The sequence below is a fragment of the Haliotis rufescens genome, unplaced genomic scaffold (assembly GCF_023055435.1).
Source record: "Haliotis rufescens isolate VD_foot unplaced genomic scaffold, xgHalRufe1.0.p SCAF_51, whole genome shotgun sequence".
Classification (NCBI taxonomy): domain Eukaryota; kingdom Metazoa; phylum Mollusca; class Gastropoda; order Lepetellida; family Haliotidae; genus Haliotis; species Haliotis rufescens.
In genome coordinates, this window is record NW_025964235.1 from 1,722,067 (window position 1) to 1,739,439 (window position 17,373).

Below are 17,373 nucleotides of genomic sequence, written 5' to 3' on the forward strand. Positions count from 1 at the left end.
AGCGCCTCACAGGCAGCATGGGTTGTATACTCCCCAGGGAGCTGAGAATGAAAATCGAGTGCTCACTGATCCATTGATAATAATAGTGTAGCGCTATGAGCATCCACTCGGTGAATGGAGTCTGGCGCATTATAAATGCAATTATTATTATTATTATTATTACCATCATCATCATCATTATTATTATAATTATTATTCACCAACTGAAAAGTGTTGTCTTCGTGACCAAACGTCACACGTGGGCGACCGGGCCGTTGCAAATCAAGAGTGTTGCCCTGTTGTAGATGTCGTCTCCAAAGAGATGATATTCTGTTTCGATGAAAATTCAAACGTCTCAAAACTTTGTTTTTGCGCCATTCCTGTATGCAGCATACGCATGGCGTGTTGTTTCTTAGCAAGCCGTGGTATTGCGTTAGCGGTATTAACGTTAAACAAAAGTGTTTTATGAGCACCTGATAGCTAAACAAACACTGTGTCCTGTTAAAAACCACGTGTGTGAGTAATATGCTCCCAACAAACACGCAAACACCCAAAGTGTGACTTGTTTGATAGGCATTACTTAGAAGTTGGCGGATGACAAGATAGACACAATTATATGGATAACAACTTCTTTAATAATGTAAATGAAAATGAACGTGCAAACTGTGAATCACGACCTTGAAGTCGAGGAGATGTCTTCATGAATATGTATTAAAAGTTGCATTATTTAATTTTAGAATAAATATTTTTTTATTGAACTGTATATGAGTTACAGTTACTATTTGTCCGTGGGTATGTATCATCAAAACAGTACAGCGGAAGAGCCAACAACAACAAAAATACTATAATGTGGACAACAATTGAGATCAGTTTCGATTATATCCTCATGAGCACATGCTCCAGATGTCAACAATGTCTTGTTGTGTGCACAGAAGTATTTGAAATGGGAACTGTACCCAGGGAAAATAAATGGGTTCAGGTCCTCCAAATTTGTGTACGGATCATCTAGATTTATGTACGGCCCCTCCAGATATTTTGTGTAGGGGCGGTGGGGTAGTCGAGTGGTTAAAGCGTTCGCTCGTCACGCCAAAGACCCGGGTTCGATTCCCCACATGGGCACAATGTGTGAAGCCCATTTCTAGTGTCCCCCACCGTGATGTTGCTGGAATATTGCTAAAAGCGGCATAAAACCATACTCACTCACTCCAGATTTGTGTATTGATCATCTAGATTTGTGTTCAAGTCCGCCACATAAAGTGCGAAAACTCCAAATCTTGTACGGACCGGACGGGAATTTTAGGTACGGGTTACACAGTTTCGGTCGGCAGGGTAGGGATCGTTTAGTATCCTTTGAAATTATACTTATACTAATTTCAAGACAGATCGCGTTCATGACATGACATATCTTTTCAGTCTTAATTGTAAAAATAATACGTCAACGCTAGATATAAATCAGTCTCGATTTTTTACCGAAATGGATTCCAAGGGGCTGATGAATGGATCACTAACACACACCGCCCCAGCCATCCATAGAACTTGTCTTTCTTCAACAATAACTATGACTTCCTCATTTGTTTAACAAATCCACTGAGATAGCAGTGATTAGTCAACATACCCACCACTCAGTTAATCAATACCTTACACGCTGCCGTTACGCGCAAGGGACATCTGTATCCCACCCACATATTCTAAAAGACCTAATATAATTAAATTTAAAAGACTTTTCACTTGTAAAGAGATATCTGTATTAAAAAACCTTAGTAAATTCTGTAAATATGTAATGCAAATTGTAAAATCTTCCGGCTTACCACATATCCGCTATTATAATGTGTATTTTGCTGTCATTTTGTACCTCATATGCCGAGGATCTCGGCCTGAGCGTAATAAAGCTCTGTTCTGTTCTGTAATAGCTCTGTTAAAAGTCTGTAGGGGCATGGCATTTACGGGTAATTGTATAGAAAATTCATTCATTTCTAATTTTGTCTGCAATTGTCTGTGACAATTCAGTTTTGGTATATGTGTTTTAGACATTTCGTTATGTTTTAGTCGTTCGGGTTGTTTTTTTAACCAAACCCATAAAGTCATAAAATCTGCTAGAAATTGTGTCTTTATAATGAAAGGGAGACCCATGACCTGAACTGTCTACTGTGCTGATTCCACGGAGTTTAAGAAGTAAGATTCAGCATGAAGGAAGAAATGGCCATCTTGTGTACGATTGTTGTTATACACCATTTCATATTTTCTTTCGATGTTCAGGCAGAGATTAGATGACTGTGGAAATATAAGTACTGTCGGAAATGCTAGAAAACTGATTTTCTGGCTTCTTTTAATAAATACGAGTCATAGGACTATAAAAAGAGCATATATCAAGATTACGCAAATTGCCCTAATCTAGCCTGTCCTAACTGACACTGTGATTAGGCTTAAAATGTACTCTACAGGTAAAATGATGATCAACAGAAAATATTCGTGTGTTGTCATGCATGTATGAAATGGCCTATAACCTGAGGTAATCACCTAACACCTGTTCCGAGGTGGTTACCTCACACCGTCCCGTGCATTCTCACAGGTGCAAATGTCACCGAGTTGGGGGTGGTCTCAAAATATTGCTGTTATTGTGCTTAATGTGCCTTGATGGGGTAGCAATTTAGGATATGTACTGCATTATATTTGCTTGGAAACATGATGGACTTGTTAAGAGCTATGAAACGGGATGAGTATTAGAAGGTAGCGGTTTTGGAATCCAGAAGTATTTGTTGTTCTACAGATGATTTCTTGAGGTAGCATTTATCTCCGCTGATGACGTATATGAATCTGTACTTTTGAATGTTGTGTTATGTCTTGCTATGAACCCTTTACACTTAGCCAAGATGGGCACAACAGGGTTGAGCTCACAATGTCTGACTGGCGTACGTAACACAACGTAACCGTGTTGTGCCGCCATCACATATGTCCTGTTCTAATTCAGCCGAATTTTCTACATGAGTCGAACTTTCGTTTTATATGGTCTGAAGTCGACAATGCCATATATTCCTGTAGGGTCGCCTTCAGACTACTCATGGTTTGGGCGACAGTATCTGATTTCCTGGCGTTATCCATGACAATGATACTGACGTTGTTTAAAAAAACCCAGCTGAAGTTCCAACCAGTCTATGAATACATCACATCCTATAATCTCCTTATGAAAATCACCAGTTTTCTTTTTCGGCTCGAAAACTAGCACACACCCATAAATAAGCCCCATATCATGGGCTGTAGCATGCAAACCAAGGACACGATTACCTTTACCTGATGGTACAATGGGTGTTTTTTGTCCATCTGCCGATAGTCACATGTAGTCAGTGAAATGATTCATCAAGGTAAATTATCTGGACGCCCTTACTGTGATAGTTATGAATGGTTCGGAGATAATGTGGCCTGATAGACAGGATGGAATATTTTCCCCTGAAAAGTACTCGGTCATCGCCACGCGCGGTGTATCGAAATCCCATCTCTTGGAGAGCAATAGTTAGTGCAGTTGACAATAATTGTATCTTTAATTCCTCCCTATTTCTACTACAAGTCAGGGTTACCTTCTGCTCATAAAGTTTGTACACTATACGCCTGATCACCCTGTATCAAAGCTGTCTAATATCCTTTTACTTCCCCGTTTCGTTTTTGAGACCACCCCTATACCTGTTTTGTTTTATTTATCATACCGTAGAGTTGATGGTATGAATTGAAAACCCAATAGTTAGGGCAGTTCGGTAATTCACCCTATCTAAATTAATAAATGGTTTCCCTCTATCTCTCTAAAGTGTAAAGAACTTGTATACATTTCCCAGTACAGACTCCATGTCGTGTACCATGGTTATGGCTATGCAATTGTAATGTATGCATCATGGGAGCAATGTTAACAAAACAAACGCAGCGTCATTTTGTCATTTTAGAAGATGCACATCTTGAATTTCCTCAAAATGGTTTTTGTGTGTGGATTAGATGTTTTATGAAGACTACATTATTATCATTAGAACGGAGTCACGTGCGCATATTTCTATGGTCTGTTTCAGACTGCTACCATTGGACTTAGAATCAATGTAAACTTCCTGTTTTCTTTCGAATTTGTTGCCTGTAAACTTGTTGATAGGACTCCTTGTGACTGAAATACTTCAAACCACAGATAGGGCGATCGGTAGTTACTCGATATTTCAATAACACCAGTCCGTGAAAAAATATATCCTTTCTTAACAGGCAAAAAGCAGTTTTCTAGCATTTCCGACAGTACTTTATTATATTAATAATTCAAAACGACTTGAGCATTATAAGAATATTGAATCATTGCTGACTGTTGAATATTACCTTACAAATATCAATGTTCAGGAAGTAAGAAGATACATATGTTTGTAGAGTTTGCATGAACGGCCGTTGCGTTGTGATATCAGATGTAAAGAAGCTTTAACTGATGAGCAGGATTTGTAAGACTAATAACATTGAAGATACCCCATTTCATATTTGATTGCGAGGCACATGTATCGTTGAGAAAAACATGTGAGTACATACCGAAATGGGATATTTCATCAAATAGTTTATCAAATAGTCTAATGAATTACTGACTTCTAATGGTGTGTCATTCCTAAACAAATCAGCTAAGTTCGTTAAAGAAGCTCTGAAATGTAAATCTGCTCTTGATAGTTAGTATTATTATACTAGTATATAGCTAAGTTCCCGCCTGAAAAGTCAAATACAATGTAGTCAACTACGCTCATTTACTGTGGAAAGAAATTGTTTATCAAATTCAAGGGAGGTTATCAAAAACAGGGTTTAAGATGTAAAACAGGAAATGAACTGAAACCGATATCGTTCATATTGTCTTAACATGTCTATGTTGATTAAATACTTTGAGAAATTATTTTATTGTAATTATGATTTGACGAATAAAATGTTACCGGAGTGTTGATGCATCGCATCAAAAGTTTTCTTGTAGACCTATTCTTATGGTTTTATACTAAGTCCTGTCAGGACTTATTCTAACAACGGTCTTGCCCTAGATATAAGAACCTGGTCACCTGGATCTGCAGGTTATGGGTTCAAATCCCAGAATCGCACTTACCATACATCAATGGTTTGTCGGTACCCTACCCGTGGTGATGGACTTCGCCCAAGTGGTAAACGTCTACGACTGGAGCCACGTCGACTGTGCGAAACCATCATCTTGACGCGACATCCTTTTCCTCTGACCTGTTTACCAGTATAAACATATGGTCCTGGAACAACGACCATTCGCATAAACGCAAGCTCACGGCCAACGGTGTAGGGAGTTCTCGCCAGGGGCACGATGTAAACAACATGGCGTCTCCAGAAGGTGTGTGTTCCAACAGTTACCGAATATGTCCTGGAAATTTGGACGTGTAACATTTATTGTGATATTATCAGTATGTATACCTTCGGTGGGTGAAATGTATATTGATACAGAACTAATGGTCAAGAGCGGAACATTATGTTGTCGGTACATTACTGAAGAAAGCATATTTTTTTACTAAACATAATATTATTATTAGTGTCTTTTCATGTGAATATTTTGGTTGAGCACGGAGAGGTTTCGTTTGGTCCTTTTCCAAATAGAAATGCTCTGAAACCTCGTCGTCTCCATTACATCATCCCAACCTCATATTATTCACACGATTTCTCACGGTACAACCGCGTTACTGAAGGAGGATGATAATACATTCAAGCACACCTTGTTGTGAAAGTGGAGATATTTCCTCAAAATGTTGATGTTGAGGGACATAGATAGGACGAGTGAGATTTTCTGTACCTGTCTGGGAGAGAGAACACCTTCACTTCACTGAAGAGTGATGACCACTCCTAGCATGAACTAGGTCTGATGCATGAACTAAAGTACGCACGGAAATGAAAAAAAACTGTTTTTTTCGATCTCAGATTTTCAATAAATGCAGTTAATATACAAAATGTATAAATATTCAAACAACTCAATTAGTACTAATTGGGCCTTGGCGCAAATACACCGTATCAAAGGTTTTTTATGTCTTTTTACACGTGAAAGTGTGTAAAAATATGAACAAAACAGACTATTGTGAAACTGAGCATAACCAGGTGTTAGTAGATCAAGGTGAATGTCCATGACCTATGACACCTTGACGACAGGTGAAAACAGGTGCTTGAAACCCACGTGCATGTGATTTGTCAGTGGTTAGTGATTTGTCAGTGGCATTGTGGGATAGTGAATCATCGTCAAAATATCAGAACGTAAAAGTAACATATTCCCTTCTCAAACAACAACTTAAATGTCATTATTATTATGTACATAAACGTAGCTGTTATTTTTATTGTTATTTTGATAACTGTTTTCCAGGCTAATTTGCATAATGCCTATCAATGCCTATAGCCTGTTTCTGCCATGTCAATTTGGACTTAGTTTTATTTTTGAATGTTGAAAGTGCCTACAATTTACCTCCTGTAAAGTACATTTTGTATTGAGCACTGAGATAAAACTAGCAAATCAAGACTAGTACTTTTCCAGTTGTTTTGTTATTTCTTATTTACACCTACGTAATGCTTTGTGTCGATTATTAAATCCAGCAAAACAGGGTTTTTTCATTTCCATGTGTACTTTAGTCCACTCCTGATGCATGAACTAGTCCACTCCTGATGTATAAACTAGGTCTGAGCATGAACTAGTCCTCACCTGATGGGGGGCACGGGTGGCCCAGTCGTCTTAGGCGCCGCGATTCGCTGTGCAGAGTTGCGTCCCTTGGCTATGCCAGAAACCTATGATTGTGGGTTCGAATCCCGGTTCGCCCCGATTATGTTTCTAGGTTTGTCAGCACCATACCCGTGCTCGTGGGTTTCACCGAAGTGGTAAACGTCTGAAACCTGCATCACTTCGGGCTTTCCTCCCACATTAAGCTGGCACGCCGTGATATAACTGGAATACTGTTAAAAGCGGCGTTAAACCCAATTCACTCACTCACCCCACTCCTGATGTATGAACTAGTCTACTCCTGATGCATGAACTAGGTCTGATGCATGAACTGGTCCACTCCTGATGTATGAACTAGCCCACTCCTGATGCATGAACTAGGTCTGATGCATGAACTAGTCCGCTCCTGATGTATGAACTAGTCCACTCCTGATGTATGACCTAGTCCACTCCTGATGTATGAACTAGTCCACTCCTGATGTATGAACTAGTCCACTCCTGATGTATGAACTAGGTCTGATGCATGAACTAGTCCGCTCCTGATGTATGAACTAGTCCACTCCTGATGAATGAACTAGTCCAATCCTGATGCATGAACTAGTCCACTCCTGATGAATGAACTAGTCCACTCCTGATGCATGAACTAGTCCACTCCTGATGCATGAACTAGTCCACTCCTGATGCATGAACAAGTCCACTCCTGATGTATGAACTAGTCCACTCCTGATGTATGAACTAGGTCTGATAAATGAACTAGTCCACTCCTGATGCATGAACTAGTCCACTCCTGATGTATGAACTAGTCAACTCCTGATGTATGAACTAGTCAACTCCTGATGTATGACCTAGTCCACTCCTGATGCATGAACTAGTCCACTCCTGATGTATGAACTAGTCCACTCCTGATGTATGAACTAGTCCACTCCTGATGTATGACCTAGTCCACTCCTGATGTATGAACTAGTCCACTCCTGATGTATGAACTAGTCCACTCCTGATGTATGAACTAGGTCTGATGCATGAACTAGTCCGCTCCTGATGTATGAACTAGTCCACTCCTGATGAATGAACTAGTCCAATCCTGATGCATGAACTAGTCCACTCCTGATGAATGAACTAGTCCACTCCTGATGCATGAACTAGTCCACTCCTGATGCATGAACTAGTCCACTCCTGATGCATGAACAAGTCCACTCCTGATGTATGAACTAGTCCACTCCTGATGTATGAACTAGGTCTGATGCATGAACTAGTCCACTCCTGATGCATGAACTAGTCCACTCCTGATGTATGAACTAGTCCACTCCTGATGCATGAACTAGTCCACTCCTGATGCATGAAGTAGTCCACTCCTGATGTATGAACTAGTCCGCTCCTGATGCATGAACTAGTCCACTCCTGATGCATGAACTAGTCCACTCCTGATGCATGAACTATTCCACTCCTGATGTATGAACTAGTCCACTCCTGATGCATGAACTAGTCCACTCCTGATGTATGAACTAGTCCACTCCTGATGCATGATCTAGGTCTCTCCCACCCACACCAATTTCAAGCTCTCTCCCTTGCTCCACCTCTCCTTACCTCCCCTTGATGTGTGTCCTTGTACAACCATGATGATCAGATGACTGAGACGATGTGACACTTACCTCCCCTTGATGTGTGTCCTTGTACAACCATGATGATCAGATGACTGAGACGATGTGACACTTACCTCCCCTTGATGTGTGTCCTTGTACAACCATGATGATCAGATGACTGAGACGATGTGACACTTACCTCCCCTTGATGTGTGTCCTTGTACAACCATGATGATCAGATGACTGAGACGATGTGACACTTACCTCCCCTTGATGTGTGTCCTTGTACAACCATGATGATCAGATGACTGAGACGATGTGACACTTACCTCCCCTTGATGTGTGTCCTTGTACAACCATGATGATCAGATGACTGAGACGATGTGACATCATGTGAAGTTCTATTTCCCTGATCTTTCATTTCAGGAAAACAAGTGCGGAAAAGAAAAACTACAGATGTAGATGAAGACAGTTTAGTGATCAGAGCTTTCCGAGAGTTTCAAGTCCAGCTGGACAAAAGGCACGATAAATATGAGCGATTAGTCAAGCTGAGCAGAGATGTCACCATCGAAAGCAAGAGGACCATCTTCATGTTGCACAGAGTTACAGGGTATGCTTGATACATTCCTGTTGTACAGAGTTACAGGGTATGCTTGATACATTCCTGTTGTACAGAGTTACAGGGTATGCTTGATACATTTGTGTTGTACAGAGTTACAGGGTATGCTTGATACATTTGTGTTGTACAGAGTTACAGGGTATGCTTGATACATTTGTGTTGTACAGAGTTACAGGGTATGCTTGATACATTCCTGTTGTACAGAGTTACAGGGTATGCTTGATACATTCCTGTTGTACAGAGTTACAGGGTATGCTTGATACATTTGTGTTGTACAGAGTTACAGGGTATGCTTGATACATTTGTGTTGTACAGAGTTACAGGGTATGCTTGATACATTTGTGTTGTACAGAGTTACAGGGTATGCTTGATACATTTGTGTTGTACAGAGTTACAGGGTATGCTTGATACATTCCTGTTGTTCAGAGTTACAGGGTATGCTTGATACATTCGTGTTGTACAGAGTTACAGGGTATGCTTGATACATTTGTGTTGTACAGAGTTACAGGGTATGCTTGATACATTTGTGTTGTACAGAGTTACAGGGTATGCTTGATACATTTGTGTTGTTCAGAGTTACAGGGTATGCTTGATACATTTGTGTTGTACAGAGTTACAGGGTATGCTTGATACATTTGTGTTGTACAGAGTTACAGGGTATGCTTGATACATTCCTGTTGTTCAGAGTTACAGGGTATGCTTGATACATTCGTGTTGTACAGAGTTACAGGGTATGCTTGATACATTTGTGTTGTACAGAGTTACAGGGTATGCTTGATACATTTGTGTTGTACAGAGTTACAGGGTATGCTTGATACATTTGTGTTGTACAGAGTTACAGGGTATGCTTGATACATTCCTGTTGTTCAGAGTTACAGGGTATGCTTGATACATTCGTGTTGTACAGAGTTACAGGGTATGCTTGATACATTTGTGTTGTACAGAGTTACAGGGTATGCTTGATACATTCCTGTTGTACAGAGTTACAGGGTATGCTTGATACATTTGTGTTGTTCAGAGTTACAGGGTATGCTTGATACATTTGTGTTGTACAGAGTTACAGGGTATGCTTGATACATTCCTGTTGTTCAGAGTTACAGGGTATGCTTGATACATTCGTGTTGTACAGAGTTACAGGGTATGCTTGATACATTTGTGTTGTACAGAGTTACAGGGTATGCTTGATACATTTGTGTTGTTCAGAGTTACAGGGTATGCTTGATACATTTGTGTTGTACAGAGTTACAGGGTATGCTTGATACATTTGTGTTGTACAGAGTTACAGGGTATGCTTGATACATTTGTGTTGTACAGAGTTACAGGGTATGCTTGATACATTTGTGTTGTACAGAGTTACAGGGTATGCTTGATACATTCCTGTTGTTCAGAGTTACAGGGTATGCTTGATACATTCGTGTTGTACAGAGTTACAGGGTATGCTTGATACATTCCTGTTGTACAGAGTTACAGGGTATGCTTGATACATTTGTGTTGTACAGAGTTACAGGGTATGCTTGATACATTTGTGTTGTACAGAGTTACAGGGTATGCTTGATACATTCCTGTTGTTCAGAGTTACAGGGTATGCTTGATACATTCGTGTTGTACAGAGTTACAGGGTATGCTTGATACATTTGTGTTGTACAGAGTTACAGGGTATGCTTGATACATTCCTGTTGTACAGAGTTACAGGGTATGCTTGATACATTTGTGTTGTACAGAGTTACAGGGTATGCTTGATACATTTGTGTTGTACAGAGTTACAGGGTATGCTTGATACATTTGTGTTGTACAGAGTTACAGGGTATGCTTGATACATTTGTGTTGTACAGAGTTACAGGGTATGCTTGATACATTCGTGTTGTTCAGAGTTACAGGGTATGCTTGATACATTCCTGTTGTACAGAGTTACAGGGTATGCTTGATGCATTCATGTTGTACAGAGTTACAGGGTATGCTTGATACATTCGTGTTGTTCAGAGTTACAGGGTATGCTTGATACATTCGTGTTGTACAGAGTTACAGGGTATGCTTGAAAACATTAATGTTACACATTCAAAGGGGATGCCAATCTCATTAAAATCAGATCTGAGTTCTCGCTATCGCTTAGCAAAGATCTGAGGACATCCCATTACAGGTCACGTCAGAACGACCTTTCATCCGATAAATCAAAGCGTCGCTTGCCAGATCATGAAAGTGACAGTCGGAATGTGTTTTCTGATCATGCAACCTCGAAAAATTTAACACAGGGTATTCGGAACGACAGTTACGGCCCATACGACTGATACCGTCAAAATTATCGTCTATCTCTCGCTTCCGTCGGATAAACATTTGAATGAAGGAGGCGTTGCACAGTATTAGGGAAGCACTGCCATACAATCACAACCATACATTAGACACTCAGGCGATCACAACAATATATGGAAGGAATTCATACTCGTGAAACAATTACAAAATGTCGAGAAGTGTTTAACATATTGAAAGGTATTTCAGGTGATGGGTTGTATGTTGTAAATTGTGCCTAACACATTCCCCCTGTTTATCTGGTTAGGGTGACCTTCTGTATTAGTTCTCCTGTGATATATTAATTTGCTTGATTTTTTCAAAAGGAAAATATAATCATTTTTTGTTCTTGCAAGGGACATATGCACATATTATGAGAAATGAAATTTGTCGAGTAGGTTCGGAGAAAGCTGATGTAGGACTTGCACACTTGACACGGAACGCTTCTGATTGTCTATAGTTGGTGTTTTCTCTGTTGTTGTCCACAGAAATGAGGACTCTGAGAGTCTCCTCTCTCAAACTCTTGAAAAACTGAACAATATTAAGCTGATAAAGATGATGAAGATATCGGAGGAGTTAGAAGGAGAAGACCCATACCAGTTCCTACGTGCTTACTCCCCAGGTGAGGACACGCCCGCTGCAGCTTAACTTGACCTGCAACTATACTTGAGTATCACACACCTGCAGGTAGAGCTATTCTTGAAATATAACACACCTGCAGGCATGACTGTACTTGAGATATAACACACCTGCAGGCATGACTGTACTTGAGATATAACACACCTGCAGGCATGACTGTACTTGAGATGTCACACACCTGCAGGTAGAGCTATTCTTGAAATATCACACACCTGCAGGTAGAGCTATTCTTGAAATATAACACACCTGCAGGCATGACTGTATTTGAGATATCACACACCTGCAGGTAGAGCTATTCTTGAAATATCACACACCTGCAGGCATGACTGTACTTGAGATAACACACACCTGCAGGTAGAGCTATTCTTGAAATATCACACACCTGCAGGTAGAGCTATTCTTGAAATATCACACACCTGCAGGCATAAATGTACTTCAGATATCACACACCTGTAGGTAGAGCTATTCTTGAAATATCACACACCTGCAGGCATGACTGTACTTGAGATATCACACACCTGTAGGTAGAGCTATTCTTGAAATATCACACACCTGCAGGCATGACTGTACTTGAGATATCACACACCTGCAGGTAGAGCTATTCTTGAAATATCACACACCTGCAGGCATGACTGTACTTGAGATATCACACACCTGCAGGTAGAGCTATTCTTGAAATATCACACACCTGCAGGTAGAGCTATTCTTGAAATATCACACACCTGCAGGCATAAATGTACTTCAGATATCACACACCTGTAGGTAGAGCTATTCTTGAAATATCACACACCTGCAGGCAGTGAATGAAACTCCTTATTGGCCAGTACATTTCAAAAACTGTAGGCCCAGTGGAAAAAACTGTAGGCCCCGTGGGGAAAAAAACTGTAGGCCCAGTGGAAAAAACTGTAGGCACTGGGGAAAAAACTGTAGGCAAAGTGGAAAAAAAACTGTAGGCCCCGTGGAAAAAGCTGTAGGCCTATTGGAAAAAACTGGTGCCCTAAACATTTTAGCTGAAGCAGGGAGACATACTCTTACAATATAAATTACAAAACACAACCAGTCAACCAGACATTTCTTAGAGACTGTGGTGATAGATGAAGCCTACATTTATCAGGAAATTATCAGCTTGCAAAACATCTTTGCGACTACATGTCACACACCTTTTGAAAGGTCTGATCCTATTTTGAACACTGCCTGCTGTTAGATATGTACTTGAAATATCACCTGCCTGCAGGCATGGCCATGCTTCAAATATCACACATCTGCAGTTAGAACTATAATTGAGATATTTTACCTGTGGTATGATTTAAGCTTTATTCATTGGTAACACTGATTCTGTTTTTGTCACCATATTTCCACACAGCTCTGATATCATAGTGATTCCATTTCTGTCACTTTATTTCCACCATATTTCAGCGCAGCACTATGTCATTGTCGTCCATGATTGTCACAGAACAATGTCACATGTCTTTCACAGCATTTCACTCCCACTGTGTCCAACTGTCATGGAAGATGGACAGGTTAGAAACAATGATGCATAAACAACCTCGGGCAGGAAATCCTTGAAGTTCAGAAAATATATCTGTTAAAACATGAAATACACCTTATATATGATTCAAGCTTATCTTACTGTGAATGGAGAACTGAGATAAATTATAGAAAACCATTATACATGTATTCCATAGTAGTACTTCAAAGTCCAATGTCCATGGCTTCTTCAGAATCAGTAATCCAAACAAGCATTGCATGATTGTTACCGGTACATCCGCCAGACTGGTCCGAGTCAAGGAGTTTCTGTTGTGCATCTTCAACAATGCTGGAGCCAGACTTGTAGATGTTCTCTACCACAGTACTGACTGTTCCTTTACCTCAAATGTAGAATAATTAATTGCTCTGCTACAATGCAGGGAAACCGCAGGTAAGCTCGTAACTGTACTTGTAACAGCAATGATTACAGGTAGCAGCTTATAAAGTCCACAGAACAGTTACACTCATTTGTTGAAACAACAATATTAAATAATAGCACATTGTCTTAACTCACAATCAAATAGATTAATTATAATATGTAGTAATATTTTTTGTATTATCATTATTTACTGTTTTAAATAAAAATGCAGCAAAAAATCATGTCGTTTAAGATACTGTTTTGTGCCAAAGTTGGGCATCCACTGACAATGTGTTGGACAAGCAACACATGCTTGCTGTAAAAAGCAACTATGCTTGTCGTAAGAGGCATCTAACGGGATCGGGTGGTCAGGCTTGCTGACTTGGTTGATGCATGTCATTGTATCCCAATTTTGGGATCGATGATCATAATGTCAATCACTGATTTGTCTAGTCTAGACTTGATTATTTACAGACTGTCGTCATACAGCTGGAATATTGCTGAGTGCGGCGTTAAACAACAAACAAAGAAAAAAAGAAAAAAAAAGAGTCTGTGATTGTTCCTGGGACCTAGATTACAGTATTTAGGTCTGTGATCGTTCCTGGGACCTAGATTACAGTATTTAGGTCTGTGATTGTTCCTGGGACCTAGATTACACTATTTAGGTCTGTGATTGTTCCTGGGACCCAGATTACACTATTTAGGTCTGTGATCGTTCCTTGGACATAGATTACATTATTTAGGTCTGTGATTACAGTATATCGCAGTGTATATATTGTTTAAAGACAGATGTAGCATCGATTTTGAAGGTTTGTACAGGGGAGGCACCTTATACGTGAGGTTGCTTTATAGGTCTTTGATTATGCCAAGTGAGTTCTTTGCACTATTTTCAACATTTACAGTGAGGCTAGGAATTGATGTAAACAGTGTGTTGATCATGTTGGGATGTATTCAACCAGAGTTTGTGCTGTTTGCAGGTCTTCAGGAGTTCATTGAAGCTGTGACCTTCTACCACTACCTGCACAGTGGATCCCTGGTCAGTCTTCAACAGATTCAGGACAACCTGACCTTCGCCCCTCCTGATCCAGCCGCGGCACAAGTGGCAGATCCGCTGACAGCCCCGAATGTGAGAAGGGAGGTAACTGTGCGAGTCCACGTACCTCCCCTGGAGTACATGCTGGGTGTGGCAGACCTGACCGGGGAACTCATGAGGCTGACTATAAATAGTGTCGGAGCTGGTGACTTGCAGCTGCCATTCAAAGTTTGTGCTTTTATGCGACGCATACACGATGCGTTTCTCTCCTACGGGAATGTTTCCCGGGAACTTAATAGAAAAATGTCCACGCTCAGACAGAGCTTGCACAAAGTTGAGAATGCGTGTTACACCATTCAAGTGCGTGGCTCAGAGATCCCGAAACATCTGATCGCTGATGTCCTCAGTGGGACCTCCGAGTGCAGCAGTAGGTTTCAGGATGAAGCTTGTGATGTATAGTGTCCATTTTGTAATAAATACATCAATAAATTCATCATATGTAATTCACATGAATAAACTGTCCCTGTAAACATCAGCTGCAAATCACATTGGAAATAATTCACTTTCTCAGATGGACGTATATTCCAGCCATATGATGGTGGTCTGTAGATGGTTGTGAGATTTGATGAAATAATAAAGTATTTGACATCACTGAGCTCTCTGCCACTAAAGCATATTGTCTGTAGTTTTTACACAGAAGACACTGCTTATTACTGATTACAAGATGAAAAAGATGGAAGAATGAATTTGGATGATAAACAGAATCTCACCTGTCTTCCAAGCTCAATTATATCAAGCCTTGAATATTTTTAACTTTTATCTATGTCTTTGGCCTCACAAGACATTCTCTATATATACCATGAAGAAAGGAAGGCCTAACAGAATGATGGAATGATGCTCTAACAGATTGATGAGACGAAGTTCTAACATATTGATTGAATGATGGTCTTACAGATTGGTTCAAGGAAGGTCTAACAGACTGATGGAAGAATGGTCTTATATCTTGGTGGCAGATTGATGGAAGAAAACAAGGTCTAACAGAATGATGGAATGATGCTCTAACAGATTGATGAGACGAAGTTCTAACATATTAATAGAACGATGGTCTTACAGTTTGGTTCAAGGAAGGTCTAACAGACTGATGGAAGAATGGTCTTATATCTTGGTGTCAGATCGATGGAAGAAAACAAGGTCTAACAGACCGAGGGAAGAATGGTCTTATATCTTGGTGTCAGATTGATGGAAGAAAACAAGGTCTAACAGACCGAGGGAATAAAGGAGTGTGTGAGTGAGTGAGTATGGTTTTATGCCGCTTTTAGCAATATTCCAGCAATATCATGGCGGCAGGCACTGGGAAATGGGCTTCACACACTGTACCCATGAGGGGAATCAAACCCGGGCCTTCATTGTGACGAGCTCGCACTTTAACCACCAGGCTACCCCACCGAATGAACGCAGGTCTAACATTTAATGAAGAAAGAATGGAAGGTCTAACAGATTGATGAAAGAGTGAGTGAGTTGGGTTTAACACTGCTTTTAACAGTATTCCAGTTATATCACAACGTGTCAGCATAATGTGGGAGGAGAGCCTGAAGTGATGCAGGTCTCAGACGTTTACCACTTCGGTGAAACCCACGAGCACGGGTATGGTGCTGACAAACCTAGAAACATAATCGGGGCAAACCAGGATTCGAACCCACAATCATAGGTTTCTGGCTTGCCCAAGGGATGCAACTCTGCACTTAGACGACTGGGACACCCATGGGCGGATACAGAGGGGGGGTGCGCACCCCCCCTTTTTATTTCGAAAAAAATCTTTATTTCTGTATAAATTACCACCAAAGACAATAAATAGATCTTAGTTGTGCACCCCCCCCTTTTCAGAAGAGCTGTATCCGCCTCTGACACCTGTGTCCTGATTGATGAAAGAAGAATGGAAGGTCTAACAGATGGACAGACAGACAGGCGCTGGGCTATTGCAGTGGCTGAGTAGCTCTTCAACCCGCCAAGCTCAACATGGAATGTAAGATCTACTTATGTTCTCCAACAGATACTGGAACATGAGCAGAATCTGTCCCATACATTCATCTCTTAAAAGGTGTTACTTCACAACTGGATGATCAACTTTGAACTTTGCACATTGTACATATATAGCTACCGTGCACGGTAACACATCCAGGTTACTGCCATGTGCCAATGAACGTCACAAAATGGTTCATTGATCAGATACAAAGAAGGAAAAAGTCTTCCCAAAGTGTACATGACAGAAATTGAAAACTTGTGCGCAATAGGATTGAAATTGGCCAATCACAGAATTGCCAGACACTGAGGTAAATCTAAAAGTGTGATATGATTGAAGGATATCGGCAAACGAGTAGGGTTAAGAATAGGGCGGGTACAGGAAGGCCAGTGGTTCATCCCATTTGCCCAGGCTGTACGTCAGAGTTCCAGGATGACAGCGCACATCCTCACGGAGCTCGTGTTGCAGTCGACTGTCTGAGGCAGAAAGGTGTCACGACATTGCCCCAGCCATCTAAATGTCCAAACATGTCCCTCATTGGACACCTTTGAGATGTTCTGGCCCTAAAGATTCTCAACCGACCTCACCATTCCCAGAATTTGCAACAGCTTAGGCAGACCTTACAAGAAGAATGG

At 40.6% G+C, this 17,373-nt stretch overlaps 2 protein-coding genes across 4 annotated transcripts in view; one reads left to right on the top strand and one right to left on the bottom strand.

Annotated features, from left to right (window-relative positions):
- LOC124140724 (acid phosphatase type 7-like) overlaps window positions 1-5,205 on the bottom strand; it is a 29,400-nt gene extending 24,195 nt beyond the window's left edge. For all 3 annotated transcript variants that reach the window (XM_048384893.1, XM_048384894.1, XM_048384892.1), the window contains exon 1: window positions 5,069-5,205. The gene's annotated coding sequence lies outside the window, so the exon portion shown is untranslated. The remainder of the gene's footprint in view (window positions 1-5,068) is intronic.
- Window positions 5,191-15,389, top strand: LOC124140628 (translin-associated protein X-like). Its single transcript, XM_048384903.1, has 4 exons — window positions 5,191-5,320; window positions 8,686-8,869; window positions 11,650-11,783; window positions 14,663-15,389. The coding sequence occupies exons 1-4, from the start codon at window positions 5,305-5,307 to the stop codon at window positions 15,175-15,177; spliced, it is 849 nt and encodes a 282-aa protein (XP_048240860.1). The 5' UTR covers window positions 5,191-5,304; the 3' UTR covers window positions 15,178-15,389.
- Window positions 15,390-17,373: the final 1,984 nt, after the last annotated feature.